Raw genomic sequence first — 27,224 nt, 5'->3', positions numbered from 1 at the left:
TCCAGCCTTCCCTCTACTTAGGGCTGATGATGATTACTGCTGGGACAGGGACTTTTTCTGCTGCTCCAGTTTTCCCTCCATTCCACAGCCCTGGAGATAATGATGGAGATAATGATGTCTGCTTCTTGTTTACAATGTTGCCTGAAAGTGAAAACATGCGTTCTGATGGCACAATTGTAGCTGGTGTTGCAAGGCATTTATGTGCCAGGTATGCTAAACATTTGTGTTCCCCTTCCTGTTTCGATTTGTAGACTCTAAAGTTTTACGTTGTTTTGTGCTTGAGTGTAGTTGTTTAAAAAAAAAATAGTAATTCTATATTTGTAGGTTGCACTTTAACAATATAAAAATCGCACTACAGTTCGAGGTGAATTGAAAAATACTATTTTTACAGTGCAAATATTTGTAATAAAATAAGTGTACAGTACTCACTTTATTATTCTGTGTTGTAGTTGAAATCAATATATTTGAAAATGTTTTTTGTAACCCTTTTTATGTCCAGCCTGCTGCTTGGGCTAAGTGAATTATCTGTTTTTTTGTTGACCATGTCTTTGCATTTTCCCTTTTATATAGTCATGAAGAATCACAACCACTTAGACATTCTTTGGTAGGGCAGATTATACTGGAATATATATTTTTTTTGCTATTGGTAGAGGGGTTTTGGGGTGTGGAGGAGGGGTAATAGCTGTGACACCTAATTGATTTGTATTAGAACCTTGACTCCTAGGACATATATGAGATCTAAAGACTATGCCTTTTGGTAGCCTACTGACAATCCATTTTGATTTGGTAGTGTTATAAAGGTTTAAATATGGTTTTTGTATAACTCACACGCCACCTAGGTGTGGTGTTCTGTCCCATCTAATGGCACCCAGACCACTTATTGTTTGTCTGCTCTACAGCTTTAGCTAAGAGTCATATGGCTTTTAGCTCATGCAGTAGATGCTCATGCATTTAGCTTCACAGGTCCCAGGTTCAATCGTGCTTGAGAACGACCTGGGTCCGTCAATGTTATATTTGCACATGATCACTGAGCTTTAAAATGAAAGAGGCTTTTTTGCTACATCCCACAACATTCTGTTGATACAGATGGCTGAAGTATAGTAGGCACAATTACCTTTTTTCTTTTACCTTTCTACTGCTAAAATAAGAAAATGATTGATCCTCATGGTATTTCACATTATAAGTATAGGGTATGCTCACAACCTTTCCCATTTTCCTCCCTTTTTTTGTAACACTCACTAGTCTTCCTTCATAATGACAGCTGTACATACAGACAGACATGCAGTATGCACAATGTCCAATCCTGCCTGGGGCCTGTAGGTGTTACTACAACGTCAATAATCATATTGTACAAACCAGTAAAAAGATCAGGTTAACTGCCCACTGTAATGTGAGTAGAATTTTCAGTCTCTGAAGGAGAGTATGGAATATCATCCAGATGTATGAGTGTTCATTTGGATGGAGGTAGGATTCCTTTACTGAGTTGGATGCTGTGACAGAATACACCCCTGCACTGACACTCAACACACTATTGTTATCTTTGAACAAGTTATGCCTTGTAAGGTATCACTTGAAAACTCCACAATTTGCCAGTCTGTATTGTCTTGATAAAATGTGTGGTAACATTGCATGTGAAATTAAGATTTCCCTTTATGATGATGTTCATACATGTTCCAAACCCCACAGTCCTGTCTAGGTAGACGTTAGGTCAGTCTTAAACAAAGGAAGGAAGGTGTGCTTGCCTTAATTTGCATGTAAGCAGTAAACAAGGTCATCAAGCAGATGGAGGGGGGGAAAAAGCAGCAGGGAGGATCCTTCCACATAGACCTGAGCAAAAGTGTCTACACTACAAACTTTCATTGATATAAATAGGTCACTTGGGGCTGAAAAATCCACACCCCTGAATGATGCAGTTATACTGACCTAACCTCCCTGTAGACAGCATTATGGCAATGGGAGGGCTCCTCCTGTTAACATAACTACCACCTCTGTGGGAAGAGAATTAACTATATTATTTACATTACAGGGGTGCTGTAGTTTTATGCAATTACATTGATGTAAATCTATATTCACACCTTGGTAACTGAAAACACATAAGGGCCTGTGTGGCCTGTGATGGGATGTTGAATAGAGTGGAATCTGAGTTACTACAGAGAATTCATTCCTGGGTGTCTGGCTGGTGAGTCTTGCCCACGTGCTCAGGGACTTCAATGGCTCAGACATAGGTTTGGGGTTTGTTGTGGGAGTAGGTGGGTAAGATTCTATAGCCTGCATTGTGCAGGAGGTCAGACTAGACAATCGTAATTGTCCCTTCTGACCTTAAAGTGTGTGAGTCTGTTTTGAAATGTGGAAAATGTCCATAGATTAGCCAGTAAGGATTAAAGCAACAAAGAGAGTTGCCTCACTCACAGTGTACTGTCCAATCTGAATGCTGAATGATGGAAGGGTCCTGAAGAAAAATTGTGAACAAATAATTAAACACAATAGTAACTCTTATGCCCAAAGGGGAAGACTTAAGGTTGCCTGGGAAAGTTTGACACTTACTGACTGAGTGATTTATTCTGTGATCTTAAGGTTCTTATAATGCATGCTTTTCTATGGGATAAAATATATGTAAGAAGATGCATACGTGATAAAACAGTGAGAATTTCACTTGTAAAATTGTTCTAAGCCAAAGCATGACACTATTTTTCTCTTTCCATATTTAAAGATATAAATGAATTTCCTTTCAAAAATGAGTTTGTGACACACTCATCTACGAAAAAGCCTATAATATAGTATTTGAGACAAGCACATATGGTCTATTTTTCTTTTCTACACTTTTTTTCTCCTGTTTTCCCATATTTTCCACATACTACTGAAACTTGTAGCCTGACTTGGTTATAATCACATCTGTTACTCTATTAGTCATTTTATAATCCATGATAATAAGAAAAAGAATGCTTTATATCATGGAGCAGCAAATAGCTAAAAATCACAACATGGGTACTAAAAGCCTAGCTCAAACAAATTGATGTAGTAGAATTTGGCTCAATGCAATTTTTTTTCACACAGTTTAGTGGCTGTAATATGATGATTTTGGAGACCTATTCAGATAATCTTCATAGAATAAAATCTATCAGAAGATGATTTTTTATTTTCTTTCCCCCCCAGATGACACGAGAACAGTATATACTGGCAACACAGCAGAACAGCCTGCCAAGGATTGAAAATCCGCAACTTTATCCAGTGGGAATTTATGGATGGCGAAAGAGGTGCTTATACTTCTTTGTCCTTCTGCTGTTGGTTACCATGATTGTTAACTTAGCAATGACAATATGGATTTTGAAGGTTATGAATTTCACAGTGGTAAGTACCACCATGATTTTACATCTCTTTATCTTCATGATAATAGCTTGTCTTTTTTCAGTGCATATTCATTTATTCTTCAATGTGAAAGTTATTTTTAATGAGATTCTACTAAACTCTCAGCATACACATTACATATACAAGATGGAACATTATAGATGTATTGCTTAATTAAAAATGGAAGGTTATGGTTTTTGGTTTGTTTGTTGATACTGGAAATTAGGAAAAATGTTTTGTCAGTTTACATCATGTGAATCTGGGCAGTGGACATTTTAACAACTAATTGGCTTCATTATTCATGTAAATATGTCAAGGTGTTTTTTATGGATCACAACATATCACTCTACTGAAGGAAGACTTAGTGACTTTCTTGTCTCTGTAAATCTATGGAATCTACTTAATGTGTATATAAATATTTTAAATGTGTTTACAGACTTTGCTTGAGATGATGCAACATTCTTATTCAGATGATAAGCCAAATTGAGGGGATGTTAAAAATACAACTAAAGGATATGTAAATCAGTTATAAAGATGTATTTAAAATGCACAAGAATTCCCCTGTATGCTTGTTTTGATGATACATTGTACCATACTGAGGCCAGGCCAGAAAAGGTCATACTGATGAAATATTCTAAACAAACACCTTTGTACCTGGGACTGACTTGGCTTTTAGGACTACAGCCTACCACAGAACTACCTAATTTAGAATTTTAAGTATTCAAAAACTAAAATATCAAAACTGTTCTTTCTATGCCTAATGTAAAACTGATCAATGGAACTGGAGTCATGAGTCATAGAGGGCACGTTCCCTGAAGGAACTGCTATTGATGGGAAACCAAGGGAACGGGGAATGAGGGGAGTTATGTCAGCCAGCTGGACACAGGGTTTATAAAGTTCCAGTTGTTCAATTTTACCTGCTTCAGCTTCATTCTTTGCAAATAAAATCTAGTGGCAATGTCTGATCAGGGAATTCTCTGAAGTGTAGCAGCTGGCAGAATGAGTCACGTAATGTGGTCTGGATTTTGCAGACACAAACCTAGTCCAGTGATGTACCTGATGGAAGGAGGAGTTTGAGCTGTACATAGACCTGGCCATGCAGGAGGACAGCAACAACAGGAAATTAAAACTAAAACTCTTAGTTTACCTTCTCAGGGAGCAAGGCGGAGAGATCTGCACTGCTGTGAACCACACACTGCCTCGAGCCTCCCAGCAATTCTAGGAGCCCCAGGGACCTATTTGTCCCCAAAGCAGGACAAAACTATGGAGTGACACAGGCTTTTCCCTAGAGAACAATCTAAAGGGGAGGGGATAGACTCCATGTTACTGGCTTACAAACACTGGCTGCTACATGCAATGCTGGAGTCTTGACAAACTCCCTAATTTGGGATCGGATGGTCTGTGGCACTTGGGATCATCCCCTCTGGGAAGACAATCTGACATTAAACAGATGCTTAGATATGGGGATGCAGTGGAAGCCTTTAGAGGAAAGATGAAATCCCTAGAAGGCGCATCACATCCCCAGGACTACATGTTGGGTGAGACAACAGGAAAGGAAAGCAGTTGGTTTCCATAAACATAGCAAGGTGTTTTTAGTGTGTGAGACAGCATGAGAAGGTAAAGGAGAAGATGCCCCAAGTAGGGCAGCATTATAAGGCATGTGGCAACGTTGAACCATCTTGAAGAGGGGAAGATATGACTGCTCTCTATAAATATATCAGAGGGATAGATACCATTGAGGGAGAGGAATTATTTAAGCTCAGTACCAATGTGGACACAAGATCAAATGGATACAAACTGGCCATCAGGAAATTTAGACTTGAAATTAGACGAAGGTTTCTAAACATCAGAGGAGTAAAGTTCTGGAACAGCCTTCCAAGGGGAGCAGTGGAGGCCAAAGACCTATCTGGTTTCAAGACGAAGCCTGATATGTTTATGGAGGGGATGGTATGATAGGATAGACTAATTTTGGCAATTAATTGATCTTTGACTGTTACCAGTAAATATGCCCAATGGCCTGTGATGGGATGTTAGATGGGGTGTGATCTGAGTTACTACAGAGAATTCATTCCTAGGTGTCTGGCTTGCCCACCTGCTCAGGGTTTACCTGATTGCCATATCTGGGGTAAGGAAGGAATTTTCCTCCAGGGCAGACTGGCAGAGGCCCTGGGGAGTTTTTGCCTTCCTCTGCAGTGTGGGTCACGGGTCACTTGCTGGAGGATTCTCTGCACCTTGAAGTCTTTAAATCATGATTTGAGGACTTCAATAACTCAGACATAAATCAGGGGGTTGTTACAGGAGTGGGTGGGTGAGATCCTGAGGCCTGTGACAGTGGTGGTAACATTGTGAGACTCTCCTGGGCTCAGAGGGCATATCAGTTCAAACGGTCAGGTCAAGAAGCAACAAGGAATAGTCCCATCCTCCATGCATGGAACCACGTCAATAGGAACCCGCCTTTTGTGATTTCAGCTGAATACTGAGGCCTCCTGTGCAGTGAGTTGGACTTGCACATCCATTACAAAGGGCAGTCATAATGTAAAATGAGAACACAGTGGAACCCAAAGGAAAATGTGACCTCATTGTAACTAATCTGAGAAGTAACAGATGGTACCAATTGAAGTTTGTGGTGGTGGATGGTAAGCACCCCAGACCTCTCTTGGGAATACAGCCATACAAATCATGGATCTGATCTGGTAGTAAGCATGCGAAGAAAGAGTCTTATGGCACTATGTAGTCCAGTGGGCCAAGGAGTTCAAAAGTGTGTAAAGCAGGAGTATTATAGGGCTTGTAGAGGCTAATGCAGCCTGGTGGTGGTTAAGATGTCATCAGGTATGTTGTTCATCTGCATAGACCCAAAGCCACTGAAACTGGCATTGAAAATATCCACTGCCCACAATAGATCAAATCTTGCTAGAACTTTCCTAATCCAGAACCTGTATGGTCTATGGTGTGAGGAATGGGTTTTGACGCATAGGTCTGGTTAAAGAGTCAGTATGCTGACAACCTGTGCAACATTTGGTTGCTACAGATAGCTATGCATGCTGTGCCAGAAGTGTTCCAGAGAAGACTCAAGTGCTGTAAGGACTCCTTGGAGTGAAAGAAATTGCAGATATCCTCATTGTAGGTGAAAGAAGCCATAATACAGAAGCTGAATGAGACCATGACAGGAAATGACAAGCTTTTCTACAGCGATGCAGGGACAAGAACATAAACACTGAATGTAGATAAAATGTGAGTCAAACAGCATGAGGTGACATACATTAAACATCTGCTCACATCAGAAGCATGGAGAGCCGATCCCATCAAAATGAAGACAATCAGACATTCCAGCTCTAGTAAATGTGAAAGGGGTACATAGGTGCTGGAATCGGGTGCTGAGTGTGCTGCACCCCCTGGCATAAAGTGGTTTTCATCATATACAGGATTTACAGTTTGGTTCAGTGGCTCTCAGCACCCCTCATACAATTTGTTCCTGCACTCCTGAAGGGGTACAGCGCTTTTATAGGAATGAGATACTTTCTGTCCACACTTGGCTGCAATAGAGGAACCCATATGTCAGCTCCTATACAAGTGTCTGTCAGCTCACAAGGCAGGATGTTGAGAGGGACTGGGCAGTCCCTAACAGCAAGCATTTGACATACTGAAACAAATGATAATGGATTCCTCTGTCCTGATGTACTACCAGCCAGGAGACAGACTGCCATTCCAGTGTGGTGCATCAGAGAGGATTGGGTATAACTCTTTTGCAGAAGCAGCCAGTCACTTATGCCAGCTGACCCAGTCAGGGACTGAACAAAATAGAAAGAGCTTCTGGCTATGGTTTTAGACGGGGGGTGGGTTCCATCAGTACACCTTTAGCCAATAATAGTGCAATAAGATTAGACACTCCTAGAAACGCAATCTAGAAACAATTGCAAGACCCTTCTTGCAACATATGTTGGTGCAGCTCCAACACTACCAGGGAGATCAGATGATGTACTCAGCATCAGCGCGCTGGAGAAAGGTGATCAGGACATTGAATCCATGCTGCATTCCTGGTTTCGACTCTGAAGCTGATGGAAATCAAAGGCTATGAAAAAAGCCCAATTGCAAGCAGTCAAAAGAATAAGAACAGGGTGGCCAGAAGACAAAAGCTAAGGTTCCGGTAGGAGCAGAACCATATTTTCAAATTAAAGATTAGTTGAGTGTGCAGGATAGAATCATATTTTGAGGATAGGAAGTTGTTGTTGTCTTCACCTCATTCCATAAGCATGTTGTGCAAAAAATACAGGCCCCATGCCTTGGCATTGACAGATCTCTTATACAGACTTGAGAGTATATTTACCAGCCAGGAATGAATACACATCTCTGCTCCTTGATAGCAGGATGTGACAACCACCAGCAGAAAGAGACTGTTACCACGATCTGCCCACCAGTGAGTGGAGGCCTGCTGCATCCAGAGGGATGGAGAATCCACCAAGAAGAGATGGCCAACAACTAGTGAAAGCAGGCAATAGTGTACAGCAGGTTAGCAATGAACCTACTGATCCTGAAGACGGATGCTCCTCACAACTCATAAGCCTACTCTTTCTGGTTTCTCTGTTGGCTGGATCCTCACAAGAGGAACTGGCTCCAGAGCCTCTGTCATTCACCTTTGAGAAGTCCAAACTATCTCAAAAACTATGCAACCACATGATCTGTAGTAAAGATGAAACACCAACTTAGCTGCATGCTAACAACCTCTGGCAGAAGAGACAGAACCTGGAGTCTGACAGAACCTCTACCCTGATATATCGGATTGTGTTGTAACACAAATTTGGATAATGTGGTAAAGCAGTGCTCCAGGAGGGGCAGTTCTGCATGCTCCGGCAGATCGAAGTAAGTTCAATATAATGTGGTTTCACCTATAACGCGGTAAGATTTTTTTGACTCCCGAGGACACCATTATATTAGAATAGAGGTGTATTTTGTGTTTAATTTTATATTAAAATGTTTGTAAAACAGGGAAGATATATCATGGTCAGTGGAACTGAAATGTCACCGGAGGAATAGGGAATGCAGGGAGTTAGGTTAAAGGACAGCTCAGCCACATGGAAAGAGAAGTCCACAGGCTTTAATAAAATTTCTCTTGTTTAACCTACCTTGCATTCAAGGAACAAAACATATAGAAGCTTTACTGGAAAGTTAATAACTTGTAATGGAATATAGAATCAAATCCCACATTTAGTGCACAATGCAAATCTATCTGTTTCAGTGCTTCTGCTTACTATTTAGCAGATTGAAGCCTTTGGTTTAGTAGTTTTAGCAGTATGCATGTGGCTAATATAATTAAATGAATGGGAGCTTAATGATTTCACTAAGATAACAACTGAAATGTAATATACTTTATACCTAAATGCTGTCTTTCATGACTATGCTGGATATTGCAGTTCAAAAATCTACAATGTGGATTTTTAACAGTCCTGAATTATTACAAATCCAGTTAGATTATATTTAGTTGACAGGTGAGTTAATCTTTAATCCTCCTGTTAAGAGTAAAAATAATTTTATATTTTTCACCTGTCCTTACTCTTGTATTCAATTAAACAATTGTTAATAGCATCAGAAGAAAAAAAAATCACCCCATCATGACACTGAAATGCAGAAAATAATGTGTAATTTCAGGTTATGTTACTGATCTACCAGCATTATATTTCGCTTTCATTATTGCATTTACTGTCCCATAAATGCAAACTCATATCTGTCCAAACACATCCAGCTTGTTCAAATAAGAAATGTTATCACAAGACTCTGTACCAAGGCAGACTGGAAGAATCATTTTACTTTATGGTGGTTCCATTAGTATATCATTTTTACCAGCATTTGTATATAGTACATCATTGTTGACACTGGATTATTAACCTTTATTCTTCACATGGTGGAATGTGTAATAGCTTTGTTTGGTGATGTATACAATTTTGGGACTGATTATTTTCTCACGCCAAACATTTATATATATTCATGACATATCATCTGGTTAGCCTGTTACAGAAAACAGGGTTTATAAATCTAAATCTTAACTGTGGGTTATGATCTTCTAATTCTGAATGACTGTTCCTACTCAAAACTTGTATATGTTATAGTTTGAAAATATTTTTAACAGTGTTAGTCACTGTAGTATTTCATTTATTTATGATAATACATAATTTAAGAAATATCATAAATCTTACTATTGCTCTTGTCCATGTGTGAGAGCGTGACAGGGAGTGGATTCTTATCAGTAAATGATGTGGTTGAACTCTTCACAGTTAAACACCCACATGAAATCCCTTTGTATCAAACACTGTGAAGTCAGTGATAGAAAATCCTCCCAAAAAATTGTTCAGAAAATTCTAATTTGTAAATCTGAAAAAATCTATTCTATTCATGGGCATTCATGAGCAAAATAAGACTAAATTTTTCAGATAAATTATATGTTTTGACATGTTAGCTCAGTACTATTAGCTCCAATCTTGTCTATTTAAATTTTCTAGCATATTAGTATTTCACTGGTTTCGGAGGGGTAGCCATGTTAGTCTGTCTCAGCAAAAACAATAAGGGGTCCTTGTGTCACTTCATCAGATACATGGAGTGAAAAAAAGTAAGCAGGTATAAATATACAGCACATGAAAAGATGGGAGTTGCCTTGTCAAGTGGGGGGAGTTAGTGTTAACAAAGCCAATTCAGATAGGGTGGATGTGGCCCATTCCCAACAGCTGACAAGAAGGTGTGAGTGTCAACAGAGGCAAAATTATATTTTTGTAGTGACCCAGCCACTCCCAGTCTCTATTCAGGCCTAATTTGATGGTGTCAGGTTTGCAAATTAATTCCAGTTCCTCAGTTTCTTGTTGAAGTCTGTTTTTGAAGTTGTTTTTTGTTGAAGCATGGCCTCATTTAAGGTCTGGTATTGAGTGTCCAGGAAGATTGAAGTGCTCTCCTACTGGTTTTTGACTGACTTAGTTCTTTTCAAAGCATCTTTAAAATGACCAAGTTAGTGTATACATGTAATTTTTATTAATATTGATGGAAAATGCCTGTTCATCAATAAAGCAAAATTCGCTGGATGATTTTCAAGGTTAAAAAAATCATGCTGGCTAGACTTTTAACGTGCATAGCAGAAGTAGCCATGATGTTAAACTAAGAATGGGACATGGTTTATTCATGTTGATTTAAGCTTAAGATCTAAAGAATTACATATGTGTCTGAGAGCAATGAGAATTGAGGAATTGACTTGAAGATCTGATTACCAAACTGGAACACGTAGCTGAGTTAACATACATATTAGAGTTGTTCAGGTACAATGTATACACTATTTCATGTAAATTATAATCTATGGTTTGTTAAAAGCAGCTATTAATCCCTTTTGTCTAGATAAACAACTTCAAACTTTTCAAAGCAGTTTAAATTGTGACATATTATCTGCCTCTGAGTTTCTTTACAATCAGTTTTTTAGAAGATGGTGAGTGACCAACACATTGCTGTATTTCTGATCCAGAAATTGTCACTATGTTGGCTTTGAATTAACCAGTCACCTCCCATTTTTAAAAGAATAATGTAACCGTGTGTGTGTGCATGTAAATCTGTTACAGTTCTATGTTGGAACATCTCTTTAGCTAAAGCTGCAGCAGCTTGTGCTTTTAGCTCCAGAGGTCCCCACTTCAATTCCTTGTGTTGGCTGAGATGATGGCTATCACACTAAGTTGAAGCTTAGATCCTGCCAGGAAAGGCCTATAAAGAAATGAAAGAAGAGCTATAAAAAGCCTCAGATAAAGGGACAAAGCTGGAGAAAAGCTGACCAAAGAAAGATAAGGGTCCTTCCTATATAACTGAAGGCATTCACAGAAAAGTGTGAATACTCCTTTAAAAAAAAAAGAAAGAAAAAAGTGCACTGCTATAATTTGTGAATATATTATCTGGATAATATCCTGTAGATATTTCCTGATTTGAATTACACAATACATATGTATTTTTAAGTTTTGGTGATAATGAAAACATTTAACCTATTTTTACATTTTCATGTCATTATAGCAGATCTCTCATAACACTGAGACTTAGCTTTTCCATTTTAATTTTAATATTGAAATTGCCCTTCATTCCATGTTGCTGTCTTGATTGTGTAACATCTTCAAGGGATGGCCTTCAAAACCTAAGAGGAGCTGTGTTTTGGTACAATGTATTCTTAGAGTCTGTAAATTTCAGAAATGTTAATATTGTAGCTGACCTAGACTTAGACATTTAATAGGGCATTGTGGAGGAAAATGAACTATGAGGAGGGAGAACAAGCCATAGGGTTTCAGTGTAATTCCTTTACTAATGTTCCACCAGCCAGTGGTCTGAGAGCTCTTGTGTGGGTTTCCTTGAATCAGCATAAAGAGACAACCGCTATCCTGCCCACCACCTTGTTCTAATACCCTACCTTATATCAGCTTCTGCCTTCCAGCCTCTGCCTATGTTTCCCAAATCTGGGAATGGGAAATCTGGTCTCAATTCCAACCAGAGTTCAAGAAGTGAAATGCTTTGTCTGTTTTACTAATAGTCCCCCCATAATCTAATTCCCAGATATCCCATTCACATCTCCGCAGTCATTTGCAATTTCCAATAGAACATTGGCAATTTTTGACTGCTGTGATGAGGGCACTGTATGCTTGCAAGGTGCTTATTCATTGCAGTAGTCATGTCTATAGCAAGAACAAAAGATATCATCATTTGTGAGGAGATGTTTAGTGTTTACCAACTCACTTTCAACCCCTCCATCATTATGGAGTTGCACAACTTTAAATGTAAATAAATGTTAAAAACTGAAATAATATGTTTAATTTTTATGGGTGGTGTTTTGACAAGTATCATGGATTCTGTTAGCATGCAGAATCCTCCAGAAATGCTGGATACCTTACCAAGCCAGCCAAGCAATGAATGGACTCAGATTTTTTGGGGTCCCAGGCCAGTAAGGATTTGGTTACTGTTTGTCTAATAAACCTCGGTGTCTTGTGGTTCTGTAGCTTTAGTCCAGAGCTCTGACCCTAGCAGCCCACAAGCCTCACTCTGGCTTTGCCAACCTGCTTACCTCTTGCAGGTTGAGCTTTAGTACCATTCCAGCCTCAATTTTTCCCTCCCAAATCCAACCTCTCGCACTGTACCCTCACAGCCCGGTTCAGACACAATTAAACACCTCAACCTGTCAGCTTTCTAGAAGCATACACTTTTACTCAACTTACACTGCACGGATGATTTATAATCAAAACCAAACAAGTTAACTATAGAGCATGGATTAACTGATATCTAGTAAGAGATAAAGGTTACAAGCAAATAAAAAGTGGAAAATATACATCTAATAGTTTAAAACTTAATCTAGCAAGATACAGTTATTTGTTCCAGATGGTTTCTCTCCCTTAATCATCTTTTCAGCCTTTTGCTGGTCAACCAGACCATGACTCATCCAAGATCAAATTGCTTGGTTTCTTTGTCTCCTAAAGTGAAGGATAAAGAGTCTCTCTCCCTTCATATCCCTAAAGGGATGTTTTTTTCTTACAAGTTAAGAAGGATTACTGCAAGTTCACTTTCCTGAGTCTCTTTGGGGTGCAGGAGCCATGTTAATTCTCTGTTGAGTTCTGATCAGGATAACCCTTGCCAGATTAGCTTGATGGCTTTCTTTACTGCTCATACATAAGTTGAGGTAAACTCATATTCCTTTGTCTAAAACAGACCTGGTTATCACCTTTACCTAGACTAGGCTGTCTGGTCTTAATCATGTTCTTGTAATATCATAGAGAATGAATTAATAACTTTGAATATAATATATCACATGCATTTTAAAATTATATTAATAACCAACATGTTATTAGCTTCCATATGGTACCTCAAATCATATTTTCTGTAAATATTATTGCAGTAGTATCTAAAGTGTGAGGGATGTATAGAGTCAGTCTCCACCAAACAATTAAAGGCGCTAAAGAAGATTACATTAAAAATCCCTCTGCAGCTTGGTTCAATGTTTTCATGATTCAAAGAGGCCAAGTAAAACCTTGCACAGCAAGGAAAGCTATTTTAATTGAACATAAATCTAGCTGCAAGCATAAAATGAGGATCAACAGCTTTTTTGATTTTCCTGGCTGGGATATTTTTGTTCATATTCACAATTGAACATTGGTTGTTGGCTGCCAAGACCTAGGTCTAGCTATTTGGACAGCATGATGCCAATTTTCCAGTTGATTGGATGCTTGCCCTAGGGCATACATGCCAACCAGGCATAGGCTTAAATAGGCAGCATGCATAATAATTCAAATGCACTTAACTTTTGCAATAACACTATTCTCAAGTCTTTCACTCAGGCACTTGCATCAGCATCCTGTGCCTACACTTCAACACATGTGTGGATGTTTGTATGTCAAATATAATACCTTAGTAGTAGAGGAAATGATCTCATGATGAGTCATTTATAGCAACCAACAATTATTTTGTGTAAGGCAACAGCTAGTTTGCTTTGTGGTTTCAAAATATAGGTACTAGCCTATGAAAGTACCTTATAGTTCTCAACTAAATAACATCTGGAGACAACAGGGTCTCATTGGATGCATTCCTTTGCAGTTCAAAGATCAGGTTGTGTACTTGCCTTGAGGAATAGGGAACTTGACAAAGAATTCTGTATGAAAAACGTCTTTTCATGTGTGGCTAAAGAGAACAAAATACTGCACATTTGTTGGTCCTGCTTCTCTGTTTAAGGAACGGTCCAAGATAATAATTGACCTGCAGCCTAGAGCTGGGAGATACTCTAAAGGTTTGGTTTAGATATACATCTAAAAGCTGGATGCCTACCTTAGTAATCCAAACAGTTATAATTCTACAAAATTTTACTGGAAGTCTCACAAGAACAAGATTTTTCTGAGAGATTCCTGGTACCTTGTTTTCCTTGAATCAGAAAACATGAGAGCATAGTCTTTGTTGTGATGTACTTGAGTTTATGCCAGAAAGTGCAGAAGATTACAAAAGTGAAAAGAACTTTTAATCACTAAATGCTCTTTTCAGGTTTCTGGTAGGTTCATTCAATTTACCAATGAGCTAGTGACTTGCAATATAATCCCAATCAAGAATCTACGCTCCCAGAAGTTGCAATGCTCCATGTGTAACATTGCTTCTATCAAGTATTTGTTGCTCAGTTGTAAAGGCATTCTACTCATGCAAATTTAGTTTGTAAGCTCTTTGGGGCAGAAGCTGGTCAGTACAATGCACCTTGATCATGACGACTATTTTTAGTAGTAAATAATGGAGAGAGAGAGAGGTAGAAAAATGTATTAAAGGAGTTGTTTCTAAATAGAATGCCTCACAGATCTTTGCAAAGCACCAAATGCTTTTTCAGTTTCCAGGTGGCTGGAACTGGATCCACATTTGGTGCTGAGTTTACTGTTCAGCATTAAGAAAATCCTTCATTTCTTCAAGGTATCAGCCTTCAGCTCATTTTACTGGTACAGAACAAGAAGCAATTGTGTTTAGTGCTTAAATCAAAAGTTTTGACTATGGTAGCAAATCACCTCTGAAATACCAATGAATAAGTAATCTTGCAAAAATAAAATGTAATACTGTCTTGTTTTTCTCCACATGTATCACAGTATTAGGGGGAGCATCTCTGCTTCCGATGTAACAGATTGTTTTGACCACCCAGATCTATTTATTTTGTGTTTGATCCAGTAATCTCTGTATCATCAATTCTGCTGGTCTAATGGCTTGTCTGGGTAATAGACAGCATCTCAGTGTTAGCTCATTTCATTTCTAAATAATCCTAAAAAAGGAGCATGATCAAACAGTTTAGGATGAATAGTGGCATTACTTAATAGAAACATAAAAAAATCTCCAATATGCAGATGTTAAATGCCAGCTAATCCGTCCAAATCATTCATAATTTTCAAAGTTCTTCTTCGAGTGATTGCTCATATCCATTCCAGTTAGGTGTACGCGCCGCGCGTGCACATTCGTCGGAAAACTTTTACCCTAGCAACTCAGTGGGCCGGCAGGTCGCCCCCTAGAGTGGCGCCACCATGGCGCTCCATATATACTCCTGTCGGCCCACCCGCTCCTCAGTTCCTTCTTACCGCCCGTGTCGGTCGTTGGAACAGTGGAGCGCGGCTTAGCTGACCTCCACTTCCCTAGCTACTCGTTTTCTCGTATATAATTATGCAGTTATAACACTTTTATATATATATATTTGTATGGTTATACGTGTTTTCTTTGCTAACATGGTTAGTTTAGTTAGCGGGGTTCAGGAAGTAGCCCCTTCCATGAGCCCAGTGCCGGAGCCATGCATGGCTCACCGGATTTTCAAAAGGGGCCCGGCTTACCAGAAGCCGCGGCCGAAGAGAGATCTACATGACTCCTGTTTGAAGAATCACACTTGACAGATAAGTGCCCCATTTGCAAGGCTTTTAAGCCGAGAACAAAAAGGTGCGGGACTTTCACTTGCCCCTCCACCTTGGGCGCGGAGCGATGTTCAAGCGGCGGGCAGAAGCGCCTCCTCGGCACCGGACCCCGCCGGTACCACCAAGGCCTTCCGGCACTGACCGTCGCCGGCACCGATGTCGACTCGGCACCGTTCCCTTCTTCCGAGGTCAAGAGAGTCTACGATTCCTGCTGGTGCCTGGCGGCTCCCCGGCACGCGCCGTGGTTGAGCCCCCTGCTCCCGCTACTTCCGTGCCACCTGCATCGCAGCCAGAGAGCTCGCCTCAGTTGCGTTATCCGGCCTGCAGAGGCACCGATGACTTCGGCTCCGTCGATTCCAGTCCCCCAGGACCAGGGAATCCGGTGCCTGGCAGCTCCCCGGCTCGCGCCGTGGTAGAGCTTACTGCTCCTGCTGCTTCTGTGCCAGCTGCACCACAGCTAGACAGCTCGTCTAAGATGGCTCGCCCGGCACCGACGACGTCGGCACCGTCGATCCCGGTCCCACGAGGGCCGTAGAATCCGGTGCCTGACGGCTCCCCGGCACGCGCCGTGGTTGAGCGTATTGCTCCTGCTGCTTCCGTGCCAGCGGCACCGCAGCCAGAGAGCTCGTCTAGTCGGATCGCCCGGCGCTGACACCTACTACGGCACCGATGACGTCGTCACCGTCGATCCCGGTCCCATAAGGGCCGTAGAATCCGGTGCCTGACGGCTCCCCGGCACGCGCCGTGGTTGAGCGTATTGCTCCTGCTGCTTCCGTGCCAGCGGCACCGCAGCCAGAGAGCTCGTCTAGTCGGATCGCCCGGCGCCGACGCCTGCTACGGCACCGATGACGTCGTCACCGTCGATCCCGGTCCCACAAGGGCCGTGGAATCCGGTGCCCGACGGCTCCCCGGCACGCGCCGTGGTTGAGCGTATTGCTCCTGCTGCTTCCGTGCCAGCGGCACCGCAGCCAGAGGGCTCGTCTACGTCGGATCGCCCGGCACCGACACCTACTGCGGCACCGATGGCGTCGGCACCGTCGATCCCGGTCCCACACGGGCCGTAGAATCCGGTGCCTGACGGCTCCCCGGCACGCGCCGTGGTTGAGCGTTTTGCTCCGGCTGCTTCCGTGCCAACGGCACCGCAGCCTGAGGGCTCGTCTACGTCGGATCGCCCGGCACCGACACCTGCTGCGGCACCGATGGCGTCGGCACCGTCGATCCCGGTCCCACACGGGCCGTAGAATCCGGTGCCTGACGGCTCCCCGGCACGCGCCGTGGTTGAGCGTATTGCTCCGGCTGCTTCCGTGCCAACGGCACCGCAGCCAGAGAGCTCGTCTACGTCGGATCGCCCGGCACCGACACCTGCTGCGGCACCGATGATGTCGGCACCGTCGATCCCGGTCCCGCAAGGGCCATAGTATCCGGTGCCTGACGGCTCCCCGGCACGCGCCGTGGTCGAGCTACTTCTCCGGCTGCTTCCGTGCCCACGGCACCGCGGCCAGAGGGCTAGTCTAAGTCGGATCGCCCGGCACCGACACCTGCTTCGGCACCGTCGATCCCGGTCCCGCAAGGGCCGTAGAATCCGGTGCCCGACGGCTCCCCGGCACGCGCCGTGGTTGAGCGTATTACTCCCGCTGCTTCAGTGCTGACGGCACCCCAGCCAGACGGCTTATCTAACTCGGTTCTCCCGGCACCGGCACCTACCGAAGCTCTGATGACCTCGGTACCATGGATCCCGGCCCCACGAGGGCCGTCGAATCCGGTGCCTGACAGCTCCCCAGTACGCACTGTGGTTGAGCCTGCTGTTCCCTGCGCGCCGGAGATGTTACCAACGGCGAGGGCTCTCAGTGCCATGACGGAGTCAGTGCTGCCTGACCCGGGCACCGCCGGTACGGGTAATACAGTCTCTTCAAGGGACTGTCCCCTGTCAGTACAGCAGAGCGGCACCGTCTATGATCACGGTCCCGCAGACGCTCCAAGTCCTGTCGGCACGCCGGACACCACTGGCAGTCCCGGTACTGTTTTCCTCGGTACTGGTCACACTCACTGCACCGGTCGGTATCCCGTTCGCCGACCCGCTATCGGCACCGTTCCGACATCTGGCACCGGGGCAGGTACCTTGACTCCTGTAGCTCTTCTCCGAGCCTCGAGATCTCGGTCGACCTCCCGACACCGTTCTGGTTGCGGGTCTGGATCTCGTTCCAGGTACCGATACGCCTCCCGATGCCGGTCCCCGGTGCCGAGTTGGGCAAGGTCCGAGTGAGTCAGGGACTCGGCCCGTGCCCTCTTTTAGTACCTCCATGGCCGTCCGGACACGCATCCGTGTCACCCCATATGCGCGGATTTTATGCTCAGGACCACGATCCTGATATCATGGCCAGCGGGCGCCAGCCCCGAAGCGGAAAGAGCCTTGGCGAATGCAAGGTGTACTCTGCAGGGGCCCTGCACCTCTGGGTAGCAAAGCAACAAGCCTTGCTTAGCTGCGATAATTATAGCACCTGGGTGGAGGAGTTTCTCCCTCGAACCTCCCACCTAGAGTTCGCTGCCGTCTTGGAGGACGGGGGAAAGAATTTACCCTTTGTTGGTAAAGGCATCTTCGCGGCAGAGACAGCCCCAGACTGCGAAGCCTGCTGGACAATAGGGTCCTAATGCGTCTCAGCATGTATACGCCTGCGACCAAACGCAGGCCTTTATGGCCCCAGCCGCCATACTCTGTGCCTAGCCAGAGGCAGAACTCTGGAAAACGGCAAGGCCAAGGTGGTCGCAGACAAACGTCAGGCCCCCTAAAAAGCCAAAGTCGAGGTCCCTCGCAATTACCACTGGGACCAAAGACGGACCTTCCAAGGTTCACCGGAGGGCGGTGTACCAGTCGCAGGACGGGATCCTGATCCCGCTTTCTCCTGGCATGGCCCCAGTTACTTTTAGGTCGCTGGGTCCTGCGCACGATGGAGCATAGGTACCACCTTAAAATTGCTCCAGCCCTGTCCCCCTTCAGCGGACGAAAGGGGCTAGGGGTTTTACTCCCGTTATGCCCTAGTCCCCCACTCGACCACAGGTCAGACCTTCCTGGTCCTGCATGGACTCAACCGGTTTGGGATAAGGTTGAAGTTCTGCATGGTATCCCTGGGAACCATTATTCCATCCTTGCCTCCGGGGGGCTACTATGCCGCCCTGGATAGGAAGGACGCGTACTTTTGCAATGCCATCTTCCCTCCGCATGGGAGATGCCTCCGCTTTATAGCCAGCGGTGAATACTCCCGGTTTACGGCCATAGTCGCCGCCTACCGTAGCTATGTCGGATATGCGTTTTTCCGTATTGGGACGATTCGCTTATCCGAGGAGACTCTGACACACAAACCACTCAGCCCGTGGGCATCGTCACGGTCTTATTCACAGATCAAGGCCTGATGATTACTAATAGAGCAATCCGCTCTGGTTCCCACACAGAGGTTGGGCTTCCTAGGGGCTATCTTGGTCTCCTACCTAGCCGGAGCCTGCTTATCGCAACTGCGGTTTTAGGCGATGGCATCAATCATCTGAGGTCTGAAGGCTTTCCCAACGACCTCAGCTCGTTCTTGTCTCAGTCTCCTGGGTCCATGGTTGCCCGCAAGTTTGTAACCAAACGCGCCAAGCTCCGCCTCCGTCCTCTCCAAGTCCGGCCCACCTCGGCGTACCGCTTGGACAGGGAGCCAATGGTCATGGTAGTCACCGTTCCCTCGAACGCCTTAGGCTCCCTAGAGTGGTGGCTAACTCCCTCCTTGGTGTGGACAGGATGCGGTTTCATCCGCCCCAGCCCTCACTGCCCCTGACGGCGGACGCATCATCTCTCTGCTCGAGTGCTCATGGTCACCTCCGAGCTTAAGGCCTTCGGTCTTCTAGGGAGCTGGCATTCCTCATTAATGCCCCAAGAATGAGAGTAGTCCGCCTGGCATGCCAGGGGTTCCATCGGCAGCTGCGAGGCCGTTGTATCTCGGTGTTTACAGCCAACACAATGGCCAGGTGCTTCATAAGCATTCAGGGGGGACATAGTCCTCCCCCCTTTTTTGTCAGGAGGCCATCCATTTCCGGGTCTTTTGCATGGCCTTGCTGGCTCGTGTTTCTACCCACGAGACCTGTCGCGAAGCTCCATTGGTCCTCGGTCCTTACCTTTGCTTCGCAGTATGCCCTGGTTCAAGAGAGGCTGTAGCCTCTGGCTCGGCAGTTTTATTCTGCCACATTTCACTCCGACCCCACCGCCTTTGTAAGGCTTGGGATTCACCTAACTGGAATGGATATGAGCAATCACTCGAAGAAGAAAAGACGGTTACTCACCTTTGTAACTGTTGTTCTTCGAGATGTGTTGCTCATATCCATTCCACACCCGCCCTCCTTCCCCACTGTCGGAGTAGCCGGCAAGAAGGAACTGAGGAGCGGGTGGGCCGACAGGAGTATATATGGAGCGCCATGGTGGCGCCACTCTAGGGGGCGACCTGCCGGCCCACTGAGTTGCTAGGGTAAAAGTTTTCCGACGAATGTGCACGCGCGGCGCGTACACCTAACTGGAATGGATATGAGCAACACATCTCGAAGAACAACAGTTACAAAGGTGAGTAACCGTCTTTTACTGGGGATGTGCTGACCACTACTCAAAAATAATGTAGATGTTTGGCAAATAAAGGCTATTGCTTATGAAAAAGTACTTCTCTATTGGTGACTATACTTTTACTAAAGAGCGTACTTTTTATCCACTCAAAAAGCATAAGTTTCATAGCTCATTGACTTTACCAACAAATTCTGTGAAGCTGCTGTTGCTCTCTGGTTTGGAGTAAAACAATCAATGAACAGATTTACACATTTATGTATCTATAGTACAGAGTAGCTCTTCTCAAATACAACTTTATTAATGTTATGAACAAAAGCTTTCTCGTAGACTTCCTTTTTCTGTTTTTTGTCTCTGTAGAATCTCCCTAGATATTTCTGTGCCTCTTTTCTGCACTTGAAGGAGCAAAGCATGTTTCCCTTGTATTTTCGTCAGTGCCCAGTGTGTCTAGATTCTTTTGTGATGGCTACTGCACATAGCCCTTGTCAGGGTTCCCTCCCCATTCTGAACTCTGGGGTACAGATGTGGGGACCTACATGAAAGACCCCTAAGCTTATATTCCACCATCTAATGTTAAAAACTTCCCAAAGGCACAAATTCCTTGCCCTGGAATGGTATTGCTGCCACCACCAAGTGAGTTAGACAAAGATTCAGGAAAAGAACCCTCAGAGTTCCTGTTTCCCCCAAAATATCCCCTCAAGCCCTTCACCCCCTTTCCTGTGGAGGCTTAAGAATAATATACCAACCAAATAGGTAACCAAGGTGAGCACAGACCAGATCCTTGGGTTTTTAGGACACTAAAAACCCAATCAGATTCTTAAAAACAGAACTTTATAATAAACAAAAAAGTAAAAGAAGCACCACTATAAAATCAAGATTGGAAGGTAATTTTACAGGGTAATAAGATTTAAAACACAGAGTTCCCCTCTAGGCAAAACTTCAAAGTTACAAAACAAACAGGAATAAACCTCCATCTTAGCAAAGGGAAAATTCATAAGCTGAAACAAAAGATAATCTAACACATTTCCTTGCTATTACATGCCATTTTTGTAATATTAGCTGTATCATTTCATTAGGAGATGGATTACTTGCTTGGTCTCTCTTTATCTCAGAGAGAACAACACACGCAGAGCACAAAGCAAAAACCTCCTCCCACAGATTTGAAAGTATCTTCTCCCCCTTTTGGTCCTTTTGATCAGGTGCCAGCCAGGTTATTTGAGCTTCTTAACCCTTTACAGGTAAAGGAGGGATTTTATGCTACCTTTAGCTGTACACTCATGACAGCCCTAAATAAAATTTTCATGAATCCTTGTGTACCAAAAAAATAACTACTTCTGCAATGAAGAATGTCCAAAGTGTGTGAGTGTATGTGTGTGTATAATATTAGAATTCCCCTTTCCCTGAAGATAAAGTAACATATACATAACTCTCATGTGTTGACTACATCCTAAAGAAAGGAAAATGGATTAAAAATAAATAACTTGTTGTTGAATCATAGCTAGTTACATTGTTTATTGCATAAGATTGTTTCAGGATGTGTAACTGCACTTTATAGTCTTAAAATCTGTCTGCCACTCCTGAGATATAAATTCTCTATGGATTTCAAATTGCCTCTGTGCAGAAGGGAGATGATAAAATTGCTAATTTCTGGATTTGTTCTCATTTTGCGTCTGTTGGAAGAATATTGTTTGAGATTTCAGCAAGCACACAGGACAAAGTCCTTTCACCTTGTTCTCCTTGCTCCCTTTCCCTTTGATGTGAGGGAACTTAAAACCAATTTATTTATACAGAGTACTTCATAGTAAAACCACCTCAGCAAGGACATGTGTTGTAAATACAGGCTGCATTGTTTAATTGTAGAAATGCATTATATCCTGTAGGTTGTCACTGTTAAAGTTTTACTACATTAAACCTTGCCTGGGATAGGAATCTGTTGGAAGCATGGAGGGTACTCTGAACCCTGGTTGGGTCATTACCAGTCTACATATGTTAGAACAGCCTGGGATCTACTCTACCAAATGCCTGGTGTAGAACTTCTCTAGGTTATGGGATCCATACCACCTCCTTTAGCCTACCACTCTGACAGCAGATAGTGGGTGCCACAGAGAATCTGTCCCATACTTGAGTGAAAAGTGTGAATCCCCTTTCAGCCACCTGTAAGGTTTGCTGTCAGCAGCCATGTCCCAAGCCCTATGTTAGCTGCTTCACACACACAGCTCTTTGTTTATTTCTTGGCTGTCAATTTTTTTGGGTAGTCCATTAAGGATTGCAAAGTGCCCCCATTGGCTAGCTGTGGGTCTTGTTCCTTGTCACTAATGGAATTACATAATTTCTGTTATCAGCTGTATAAATCATGGCAGATGTCAGTCATCTCACTTATCAGCATTACTGTTGGCCATATCCTATGGTGATGACTGTGATATAAGAGCATAGATGATTTTATATTCTATTGTATAACTCATTGATATCTTTTTTTGCAGATGTATTTGTTAATTGATTTATTTATACAATGTCCTGAATATTCATGTTTTGCTGAAACATTTCTGTAGAGAAAAGCATTTTATAATCAAAAAAGATCAGACATTTAGGTAGAACAGATCAGTTTCACACCTTTATCAAGCAGAGCTAGAATTCTATTAATTCTAGTAAAGTTTAAAGCTAGTAAAGCCTCCGCTAAATGGATAATTGTTTCTTTGATTTTTTTTCTTGTATAAATGTGATTCAACATTTGTTTTGTTTTTGTTTTTTTCATTTTGAGTTCTATGGCTTCTTTGTTGGTTTGCATAGATATGAAGGCTTTGGGCTTGCCTTTGGAAATGACTATAAATCTACATGACATAGTTTGGAACACATTGCAGAACATAGTTATTATACTTTGCTACAGATAGAAGAAATATTCCATGCAAGATTTAAAGCGAAGCCATCAGCCCAGTCTTGTTCTAACAGAAGCTAATAGCAATATTTATATTGACTTCAGAAGGGAGCAAGATCAAGTTACATGTGATCTACCCCTATATACTCTCATATGATGTATTTATATTCTTGAGTCAGTATTGTTACAAGCCCTGAAAGAGACAGCATACACCGGTGCATCCGTGTAACTATGAGACATTAGGAAAGACAAAACAAGCCTATATATATTGTACTGCAAAAACACATTTAAAAAGGCCAGTGTTTATAAAGACATTATTATACACATCTGTTTTCCATATTTAAAATAATTGTATGTGGTGTTTGGTGACATATAAACCTAAAATCAAAATGGAAGATCTCATTTTTCTGACTTTAGTCTAATCTTTAGAAATATGCATGGAGCTCAGTTTAACTTCAATGGGAACCATGATCTAAGCGTCTAAGGAGGTAATTAGTCCTACTTTTACTTTGCACTAGAGAATTGAAGTATCTGGAAAATTGGTGAATAATTTTAGCAAGTATCTGAGAATTTAGCTTAAATGTGATTAGCAGTCCATAGAATGAATTAAAGATGTGCTTTGTAAAATTTTATTAACAAATATCTGAAGAATTCAAGTTTTCTTTTTACTTGCAAGGAATAAGAAAGTGTGTGTGTGTGTGTGTGTGCACGTGCACAGTTAAGGACTGTTTCTCCCAAAAGGTTGTTTGCATGAGGACCTAAATGTTTATGCAAACATTCCATATGGGCATAGGGATTGCCCATTCGAAGGAGCTTGCAGGATTAGGGCCTAAGTTATGCCAAATACCTTGTAATAGGATGTATGTCATTTTTGCAAACATGATGTCCAAGTGTAACCCACTGATGAAGTGTGTATTACAAGTTTTCCCTTTGTGCCTAATCTGCAGAGGATACAAATCAGTTACAACCTTAGCTAGAGAGACTAGGCGCTGTAGCTCCAGCAGTAGCAGTTGATGGTTTTAGCGCTAGAAATCCTCCATTCAATCCATGATGTTTTGGCCAAGATGGTGGCCTTTGCACAAAATTTGAGGAAGCTACAAATGTAAGACACCTCTTCCAAAAATCAGTGGAAATTGTCAATATTTTTCATTAAAGTATAGTAAGGATATAAAAATCAAAATATTCATAGTATTGGCTCAAAAGGGAACAGTAATTTCAGATAGTGCTGTGAGGCTAGTGAGAAGGAGGTTGACATATATGAGGGATAAATTTGCTAAGTGGAGTTCAGTGTTTATCACAAAGAGCACCTCCAAACCATTAAAGCATTTGAGTGAGTAAGCAGTGTTCACAAGAAGTCCTATTCTGAGCCAGTAAGTCATTGTGTATATTAAACTTGGGCAAATATTTCATAAAACATTCTTCAAATATTTCCATGACTAAAAAAACAACTTAACATTAGTTCTTCTTCGAGTGATTGCTCATATCCATTCCAGTTAGGTGTACGCGCCGCGCGTGCACATTCGTCGGAAAACTTTTACCCTAGCAACTCAGTGGGCCGGCAGGTCGCCCCCTAGAGTGGCGCCACCATGGCGCTCCATATATACTCCTGCCGGCCCACCCGCTCCTCAGTTCCTTCTTACCGCCCGTGTCGGTCGTTGGAACAGTGGAGCGCGGCTTAGCTGACCTCCACTTCCCTAGCTACTCGTTTCTCGTATATAATTATGCAGTTATAACCCTTTTATATATATATTTGTATGGTTATACGTGTTTTCTTTGCTAACATGGTTAGTTTAGTTAGCGGGGTTCAGGAAGTAGCCCCTTCCATGAGCCCAGTGCCGGAGCCATGCATGGCTCACCGGGTTTTAAAAGGGGCCCGGCCTGCCAGAAGCCGCGGCCGAAGAGAGATCTACATGTCTCCTGTTTGAAGTGCCTCAGGGAAGCACACTTGACAGATAAGTGCCCCATTTGCAAGGCTTTTAAGCCGAGAACAAAAAGGTGCGGGACTTTCACTTACCCCTTCACCTTGGGCGCCGAGCGATGTTCAAGCGGCGGGCAGAAGCGCCTCCTCGGCACCGGACCCCGCCGTTACTACCAAAGCCTTTCGGCACCGACCGTCGCCGGCACCGATGTCGACTCGGCACCGCTCCCTTCTTCCGAGGTCGAGAGAGCCTACGATTCCTGCTGGTGCCTGGAGGCTCCCCGGCACGCGCCGTGGTTGAGCCCCCTGCTCCCGCTGCTTCCGTGCCACCTGCATCGCAGCCAGAGAGCTCGCCTAAGTTGCGTTACCCGGCACCGACACTTGCAGAGGCACCGATGACTTCGGCTCCGTCGATTCCAGTCCCCCAGGACCACGGAATCCGGTGCCTGGCAGCTCCCCGGCTCGCGCCGTGGTAGAGCTTACTGCTCCTGCTGCTTCTGTGCCAACTGCACCACAGCTAGAGAGCTCGTCTAAGATGGCTCGCCCGGCACCGACGACGTCGGCACCGTCGATCCCGGTCCCACGAGGGCCGTAGAATCCGGTGCCTGACGGCTCCCCGGCGCGCGCCGTGGTTGAGCTACTGCTCCTGCTGCTTCCGTGCCAGCGGCACTGCAGCCAGAGAGCTCGTCTAAGTCGGATCGCCCGGCGCCGACACCTGCTACGGCACCGATGACGTCGTCACCGTCGATCCCGGTCCCACAAGGGCCGTAGAATCCGGTGCCTGACGGCTCCCCGGCACGCGCCGTGGTTGAGTGTATTGCTCCTGCTGCTTCCGTGCCAACGGCACCGCAGCCAGAGAGCTCGTCTACGTCGGATCGCCCGGCACCGACACCTGCTGCGGCACCGATGACGTCGGCACCGTCGATCCCGGTCCCGCAAGGGCCGTAGAATCCGGTGCCTGACGGCTCCCCGGCACGCGCCGTGGTTGAGCTCCTGCTCCGGCTGCTTCCATGCCAACGGCACCGCAGCCAGAGGGCTAGTCTAAGTCGGATTGCCCGGCACCGACGCCTCTGAGGCACCGACAACATCGGCACCGTCGATTCCAGTCCCACAAGGGCTATCGAATCCGGTGCCCGACGGCTCCCCGGCACGCGCCATGGTTGAGCGTATTACTCCCGCTGCTTCAGTGCTGACGGCACCGCAGCCAGACAGCTTATCTAACTCGGTTCGCCCGGCACCGACACCTACCGAAGCTCTGATGACCTCGGTACCGTGGATTCCGGTCTCACGAGGGCCGTCGAATCCGGTGCCTGACAGCTCCCCAGTACTCACTGTGGTTGAGCCTGCTGTTCCCTTCACGCCGGAGATGTTACCAACGGCGAGGGCTCTCAGTGCCATGACAGAGTCAGTGCTGCCTGTCCCGGGCACCGCCGGTACGGGTAATACAGTCTCTTCAGGGGACTGTCCCCTGTCAGCACAGCAGAGCGGCACCGTTCATGATCACGGTCCCGCAGACACTCCAAGTCCTGTCGGCACGCCGGACACCACTGGCAGTCCCGGTGCTGTTTTCCTCGGTACTGGTCACACTCGCTGCACCGGTCGGTATCCCGTTCGCCGACCCGCTATCGGCACCGTTCCGACCTCTGGCACCGGGGCAGGTACCTTGACTCCTGTAGCCCTTCTCCGAGCCTCGAGATCTCGGTCGACCTCCCGACACCGTTCTGGTTGCGGGTCTGGATCTCGTTCCAGGTACCGTTACGCCTCCCGATGCCGGTCCCCGGTGCCGAGTTGGGCAAGGTCCGAGTGAGTCAGAGACTCTGCCTGTGCCTTCTTTTAGTACCTCCATGGCCGTCCGGACACGCATCCGTGTCATCCCATATGCGCAGATTTTATGCTCAGGACCACGATCCTGATATGATGGCCAGCGGGCGCCAGCCCCGAAGCAGAAAGAGGCTTGGCGAATGAACAGGCTTGGCCGCCAGGTGTACTCTGCAGGGGCCCTGCAGCTCGGGGTAGCAAAGCAACAGGCCTTGCTTAGCTGCGATAATTATAGCACCTGAGTGAAGGAGTTTCTCCCTCAAAACTTCCACCTGGAGTTCGCTGCCG

At 44.5% G+C, this 27,224-nt stretch overlaps 1 protein-coding gene across 3 annotated transcripts in view; it reads left to right on the top strand.

The window, feature by feature from the left end:
• Positions 1–3,153: 3,153 nt before the first annotated feature.
• The window catches only part of SGCZ (sarcoglycan zeta), a 386,520-nt gene continuing 362,449 nt past the window's right edge, over positions 3,154–27,224 (top strand). For all 3 annotated transcript variants that reach the window (XM_030565438.1, XM_030565439.1, XM_030565437.1), the window contains exon 1: positions 3,154–3,348. In XM_030565438.1, coding sequence (XP_030421298.1) covers positions 3,154–3,348 — 195 coding nt within the window. The remainder of the gene's footprint in view (positions 3,349–27,224) is intronic.

The sequence above is a fragment of the Gopherus evgoodei genome, chromosome 5 (genome assembly GCF_007399415.2).
Source record: "Gopherus evgoodei ecotype Sinaloan lineage chromosome 5, rGopEvg1_v1.p, whole genome shotgun sequence".
Taxonomy (NCBI): Eukaryota; Metazoa; Chordata; order Testudines; family Testudinidae; genus Gopherus; species Gopherus evgoodei.
The sequence above is the reverse complement of the archived record's forward strand: the minus strand, read 5'-3'. Positions and strand labels throughout refer to the sequence as shown.